This window comes from Penaeus japonicus, unplaced genomic scaffold, assembly GCF_977035675.1.
Source record: "Penaeus japonicus unplaced genomic scaffold, GWHDUDI00000001_assembly GWHDUDI00000008, whole genome shotgun sequence".
NCBI lineage: Eukaryota > Metazoa > Arthropoda > Malacostraca > Decapoda > Penaeidae > Penaeus > Penaeus japonicus.
This window is the reverse complement of record NW_028234410.1, coordinates 12989890-12997389: the sequence shown is the minus strand read 5'-3', so window position 1 is coordinate 12997389 and position 7500 is coordinate 12989890. Positions and strand designations below refer to the sequence as shown.

Genomic DNA, 7500 nt, shown 5'->3' with positions numbered 1-7500 from the left:
TACGTATAGAAAAAAATATGTATACACACACACACACACACACATATATATATTATATATATATTATATATATATATATATATATATATATATATATATATATATATATATATATATATATATATATGCAATGCTCAAAACCCACGGTCACAAACAGCAGATGAAAATAAAACCAAATCCATATGTTCATTAGGTAAATATTGTGAAGTTAATGAATATAGGCAGAATCCTTTGGTACAGTGAATGCTGAGTTCAAAGAACGTTCTTACGGAGTTAAGGGGGATAGTAAAATAATTTTCTATTTTTTTTAAATATTGCATTGATATCTGCCATATAAGTATACTGAATAAGATGATAGCCTTATATTTTTTAGAAATTAAACGGAAGTAGACGTCTTCCATTTATTATTATCTAGCTAATTATTTATTTTTCATATTTAGAATGCGACTGCAGATGTTCTGGAAGTTAACGAGTTATCGGCGAAACGACCCGCCATTACGTCATCGCACACCGGCACTGCGACTGACGAACCTGACACTGGTCGACTCTTCAGGAGATCGTGATAGGCCTTTGATTCGTCGTTGTCAATGGCCATGGATTGGGACAAGTGGAGAAACTTGTCGGTCTTTTTAGACTTCCATCTAGACTACACACGTTTAGGAAATAAACTCGAAATCGACAGTAACAAAATGAAAACAAAATTTGTGAAAAAAAAAATAAAGACAAAATTTACAAAAGGAAACTAAAACTATGAAGAATGGTAAGATAAACTAACTCCACATTAAGAAAATAAAACTAGAATCTTCAAAATGATTACGAAGACCTCTTAGGAAGGTTCTTGTTGATAAATGTTGAGTGCCATACTGTCAGACGAATGCACCATACATGCATCATACACATTTTCATGCCATGGTCCACGCATGGCTTAGTCTTCTACTCACATCGAGCTAACACCATTTACACGGAATCCTTCATCAAGAATCGCATATGCATTGTCAATGAATCACAAATGAAACCACTTGACGAGGCAGATGAGGATAACTCACAAGAAAGTTTTCTCTGGTACTGACTAAACTTATAGTATTTGTAATTCAAGGTGACAAGGCTTTTGTAGCTGTTGTTCACTTGCGTCAGGTGTAAAATACAAATGCCTTATCCCCTATACTTTCACAGCAATGAAACAGAATATATTTTCAGATTTTACATATACCAGGGTGTATATACATGTATATATGTGTGTGTGTACATATACATACATACATACACAAACACACACACACACATACATACATATATTCATATCATGCTACTTATGATTCATGTCTGAAGATATTGTTTCCATTTGTAACTGAAATAGTATTGCTAATAGGCGAATCTTCCTCCAGATGTACAGTACCTGTGTACAAGTATATATTTTTAAATACATCTTTAAGTTTCAATATTATCACAAAAATTCATCAATAGGTGAAGATTCATTGGCCAGTCATAGATATCACAAACACTGACTCTTAACGGCGAAGGGTCTGCAAATGTTATCGGCGTCTAGCTTGTATACACAACTCCACACAGCAGGCCCGGCTATTTTTAATCATCAGTTGCTGTTTGTTTATTGTGGTTTCTGTGTTGACTTATGACTGTGCAATAATGCACTCCCGAAGCACCATTTGCCGCCTAGCCTCAACAGGATGTACGAGGCGGTCACGGGACACCGGGCGCGCGTCGTCTGGTTTGTCTTAGGTCTGAAGAGCGACCGTTTACGGAGGGGTTGAGCCGGTCTACTTTGTCTGCATGATTGTTTTATTTAAAATATACTATTATAACTTGATATTAAAATCGTGAATCACATATTCCCCAATTCTTTCTGACTGATTTGCATAATAAGATGGAGAGAAAGGAGGAAAAAAGGCAGGATGCGAATCATGCACTGTTAAATAAAAGGAAAACAAGTACACATGAAAAGAAAAACAAAATTGATTAAACAAGGAGTATTTGCATAAGACCGCCTAACAGTACCACCGCCTGTGCTGTTCTGAGCAAGACCTTTGAGAGTTCTGAGAACATGGGATTAGTAGTAGGGAAGAAAGGGGAGTATAGTTATATTTTAATACATAATTTTTAATGTAATGGCCGTAGATGAACAGGTAAGTGAAATATTAATCAATGTGTATATAAATGTACACACACACACAAACACACACACACACACACACACACACACACACACATACATATATATATATATATATATATTGTGTGTGTATGTATGTATGTGTGTGTGTGTGTGTGTGTGTGTGTGTGTGTGTGTGTGTGTGTGTGTGTGTAAGCTGGAGGAGGAGGAAGGGCAATGTCACGCCATCCCTCTGTTCTGTTAAGAGCATTGTTTGGCCCTTAGGTGACGCCATCCACAACAATGGCATCACAAACCTGATATAAAACATCTGCTTTTGTGGTCTTATACTTGAAACTATATTGATTTACACAGTGCACACACATTCATACTTACACATGCATACACTCAGACACAGACAGAATTAAACCTCTACACATGTATGCAATTGCATTAGCGTGAACAATAGAACATACAGCATATGAAAAGAAAACATTAAGGCCCCCACACACTTACAAGACACGCTCTCGCAGCACACCGACACTCCACACATGCAGGCGAAGCGGGTAGCGTCGGTTCAGCCTACACACAAATAGCAGCGGTCACAAGGCGATCATTGTCCTCTCGCGGCCACCACAAATCAGCAAAACACGCAGTCCTATTATTGACTTCCTAACGCTTTCGGTTAATGGTTCATGGTGTCCTAGAAATCGGTCGATCAGTATTTTTGTGTTGGAAAGTATTGATACCTGCATGTCACCAGTATGCACTTTTGCTATTAGTATTTACAGACTCAAAGTACGTGCGCGCGCATGGCTTGAAACCACATCGTTGGAAGGGAACAGTGGATGGACACACTCACTCACGCACACACACACACACCACAGGGGTGATTAGGTGTCTATCACTGGGGAAGGGGGTACCTTGGGGGCACAGCTGAATGCGGGGGGGGGGGGCTCTAAGCAGTATGTTAACACCGTCTGCTAAATTTTCCAGTAGGCTACCAAATATAATTTCGCCTCTGACACACACAGTACCATGACCAAAAGTTTTCACAAGCAGCCCTGGGCTACATTTGAAATTACTGACTGCAATGGTCTTCCCTTTTCCTTTGCGGGCCTCCATGTTCTTTTCACCCTAAATCAGAGCCACCGCCATGTTTATAAGTCGGTATGATCTGTTGTTATAATCTTGTGCCCCATATTATTCTGACCAAGTATGCCAAAGGACGTGTCCGCAAAATTTTCGAGCCATATTTTTCGAATTTTGATGATTGGTACCCAGTATGGAAATAACGCATCAAGTTACTGATAAAGGGTGGACAGATACGGCTCCTTCTCTCTCTATCTCTCTTTGACTTTAACATTAATAAGTGTTGAGACTAATGATTACTTTAATCCCAAGAGGGTGAGGTAACATAGGTTATCCTCACCCCCTGTCTGCCAGCGACAACACCACCAGTAATAATAATAATAATGATAACAATATTGTTTGCAAAATAGATTATTTGAGTAAGATGTTCAGTTTTTGTTTTTGTTTTGCAGGCTTGTTTTTCCATACATCGGAATTGGCGTCCTGGCAGTGAAGAGCGAGTGATCAGCGGCACCCGTGTAGTGACGCCGTAAAGCCCGTGTGAGGTCAAGGACCCCGAGATGTAAGCACTGGGTGATGGAGAAGAGGGCGTGCCCATACTCTTGACCTCACAACTCGCTCTAATGGGCACTGATCGCTGGTGTCTCAACTGCATGAAGACTAGTGGTGTCCGAAAACACACTCTGAACGACGGAATGTTGACTCGGTAAAGAAGAAAGATCTCAGACAAGATAAGCTTCTGTGATAGGAAGTCCGCGCTCCTGTTTACATTAGCAGTTAGGACCGGCATTTACGCGATTGCTACAGATGGTCCCGTCTGTTCAAGGCTCGATTGCATAAGAAGGGACCAGTGAGGACCATGGCGGGCTTCAGGATGCTTTTGAGGTCCAGCTCGGTCGAGGACGCAGGTCAGGATACTCCAATCCTCAGGGGTCCACAGCCAGATTCACGCTTCGTGGCGCTGCTGGAGGCATTGAAGAAAAGAGATTTGGCGAATGTGAAGACTCTTCTTGGACGCGGCCTTTCTCCCAACCATAGAGAACCTGCTCGAGGCAACCGCACACCGCTCATCTACGCCGTCAAGCATGACTTCACAGAAGCAGTTCTCGAACTCGTGGCGGCGGGCGCGAATGTGAACCTCGCTGACGCCGCGGGCATCACGCCGTTGCATATGGCCGCGGGCGGAGGCCACTTGTCTACGCTCAGGATACTGCTTTCACGAGGTGCACCTCCGGACCCAATCGACAATCATGCTCGCACGCCCCTACACTATGCCGCCCGGGCTGCCAACCCTGGCCCTGGAGGAAGCAACTTTGTAAGTGTAGTGGAAATGCTGCTGAGTGCAGGAGCGCTGCATGGGCGTCGGGATGCGGATGGCCGCCTTGCCTTACATAATGCTGCCACTGCAGGAAGCTCCAAGCTTATCAAGATTTTGGTGCGTGGACGAGGTAGCTCCACCATCAACTTTAAGGACAAGGAGGGACGGACACCCTTGCACTGTGCAGTGCTGGGGGCGCGTTCGCTGGACGCGGTGACATCACTCCTTGACTTTGGGGCTTCCATTAACTCACAGGATCGACACGGCGACACAGCTCTGCACATGACGGCTGGGCGGCCTTACAACCACGTGGACGACGAGTTCGATGGAATGTGTCTGGAGCAACTCCTGTCGCATGGTGCCTCAGTGGCGGCGAAGAACAACGAAGGACTAAACGCCCTGTCCCTTGCCCTTAGACGGACCATGTGGTGGGGACGGCCTACTGCCAGAGACTACGTGTTACATGCGGTGCAGCAACTTGTTGCCAAGGGAGCCTGTATCCAAGATGGCTTTGCAATGTGGCGAATGGTAGAGAGTTTTCCGTCGCTCGTGCCCATTGGCCTCAACAGGTCTTTTCGAGCGAACACCTCCGCTCGAGATTCGCCGCTTCTTCAGCTGGATCTCGACTTCGGCCCGCTGACGGTCGACAGCCAGCAGCTATGTGAGATCCAGCGACAGAGACCACTTAACCCACAAGCAGAGCTGCCCCTTCCACCGCCCCTTCTTCGAGATTCCGAAGTGTCTATGCTCCACTACATCATGTGGGCTGGACGAAAGAACCTTCTGAAGCATCCGCTCTGCCATGCCTTTCTTCACCTCAAGTGGTTTAAAGTGCGTAAATATTTCCTAGCCAATGTGTTCTTCTACTTTTTCTTCGTTCTTAGTCTTACTGCTTTCCTCCTTTCCTCCCACAACTGTTCAAATGATTCGGAGACTTCTGGAAATGTGACTTCATTAAGCGACTCTGAATTCAACAACAGTTCTGACTCTGGTAACAACTACAGCTTCAGCCTCAATTACCTGAAAAAAGAAGGACCCTTGAGGTGTGGTTGGTCAGGTGAGCACTTAGTGGGACTTACGTGGTGGTGTCTAGTCATCTTCAGTGCTTTATTGGACTTGCGCGAGATCGTTCAGATCTTCCAAAATCCATTCATTTATATCCGAAATCTTGGAAATGTGATCGATGCCACGTTGGTTGTGTGTGTGCCGCAGATCTTGGTTAGCAGTCTGAATAACGAAGACTGCTGCCTGGCAGAGTGGCAGCAGAGTGTCGGCGCCATTTCAATTATCCTGGCCTGGGTACGACTGATGCTCTTTACTGGACAGTTTCCCAGTTGCGGTGTCTATATCGTCATGTTTTCCACTGTGGCCAAGAATGTGCTCAGGTTTCTACTCATGTATGTGCCTGTCCTTGTGGCCTTTGCTTTAGGATTCCATGTGCTGCTTCGCTCAAACACCACCTTCCAGAACTTAGGCACATCCCTTGTTACTGCTCTGGTACGTTTTGTTTCTCCTTTCCCTGTGTATGCTCATCATAAATCTCGGTTAGTTTAGTGTTGAATCTTTACTTTGATCTAAGTTTAGTCTAGACTGCATAATCTTAGTCTGTTCAAAATTCACTGTTTATTTTTTACACCATGCTCCTCAATTATTCTTATTATATGTACATAACTTTTTATAAACTTATTGTATGTGTACTTGAATTTATTGTAAATGTCTTGATTATATCTTGTATGTCCAGAGTTCTTATTTTTCTTATGTTGCACATAATGCAACAGTCATAAATCATAATAATTATGTCGATCATGCATCTAATGTATTCATTATCCATGATAACTGCTTCTCCTGTGACTATCACTGCAACACCTTCTCATCACCATTACCATTTAAAACTCTTTTTTTTCGGCAGGTAATGATGACAGGAGAGCTAGATTATGAATCGACTTTCCTCGACCCGTCCCCTCCATTGCCCTCAGAGTCGCAGGTGCTGTCAATCTGCATTCTAGTGGTGTTCATTGTATTAGTCTTCATTATACTCTCCAATCTTCTTGTGGGTCTGGCTGTCAGCGACATGTATGCCATTAAACAAAGGTACTTTTGACTTTGATTCTATGACACCTTTTTTGCTTAATGTTTATAGAATGAATATTAGTTTGTATAATTTAGCATCTGCACAATTAACTATTAAATGTTCCATTATCAGATCAGAAGTGCTGCGTCTCACAAGGCATGTAGAACTGATGGTGCAGGTCGAGAACCTCTTCAGAAACAGCCTAATTCCTCGTAGACTTCAGAAATGTCTACTGAACAGTATCAGCCTCACTTCTGGAAATCCGTCTGATGTCATAGTGTCTGTCTATCCCAACAGAACACATGGTTTTGCAGATACTATATTCTTGTTGCTTGTCAGAATAGTCAGATCAAGGAAGCTCCTTACTAAAATCTTTGAGATATTTGTATCTGGGTTCATTGCCCCTGAGCATGTGCCCTCCCTGCCCTCTCAGCTCATGGGGGAAGCCGTTAACATGGCACTAAGAGAACACGAGCTGGACAAACGAGAAGAGAGACTTCATCTCCGGGCATTACAAGTTGGGCAGAACAAACAGCCAGGATCTGCCCAGCAATCCAACACACAAGTTCCAGTTACCCTGAGATCATCAATTATTAGGCCGTCTTGTGTTGAGAGAGCATCCTGGAGATGGACTCTGGCAAGTGACACAGATGTTGAAGAAGATGTAGACCTCTTTCACCCACCACTGCAGCAACAATCCTCAACATGGAGTACATGGCATCCGGCCAGTTCAGGAACCCAGAGGAATGTTTTGCCTGACTCACATGCCCGATTTGAAGAATTACGGAAACTAGTTCTAAACCTTCAGGCAACAGTTGAAACACTCTCCACAACAGTGCAACAGAATCAGAGTACATACAGAACTGCAGCAACAGTGCTGGGAGCCCATTCTCTCAATGATGTTACTGTGTA

General features: G+C 43.5%; 1 protein-coding gene across 4 annotated transcripts in view; it reads left to right on the top strand.

Moving 5' to 3' along the window:
• LOC122263233 (transient receptor potential cation channel subfamily A member 1) overlaps positions 1 to 7500 on the top strand; it is a 19229-nt gene that overhangs the window by 8962 nt on the left and 2767 nt on the right. For 3 of the 4 annotated variants that reach the window (XM_086539093.1, XM_043031607.2, XM_086539094.1), the window contains 3 exons: positions 3652 to 6014; positions 6427 to 6608; positions 6721 to 7500. The exon at positions 6721 to 7500 is cut by the window's right edge and continues 2767 nt beyond it. In XM_086539093.1, coding sequence (XP_086395219.1) covers positions 4059 to 6014; positions 6427 to 6608; positions 6721 to 7500 — 2918 coding nt within the window. In that variant the 5' untranslated portion in view covers positions 3652 to 4058. Of the gene's footprint in view, positions 1 to 440; positions 761 to 3651; positions 6015 to 6426; positions 6609 to 6720 lie in introns of all 4 variants that reach the window. The other variant, XM_086539095.1, reaches the window with a different exon arrangement.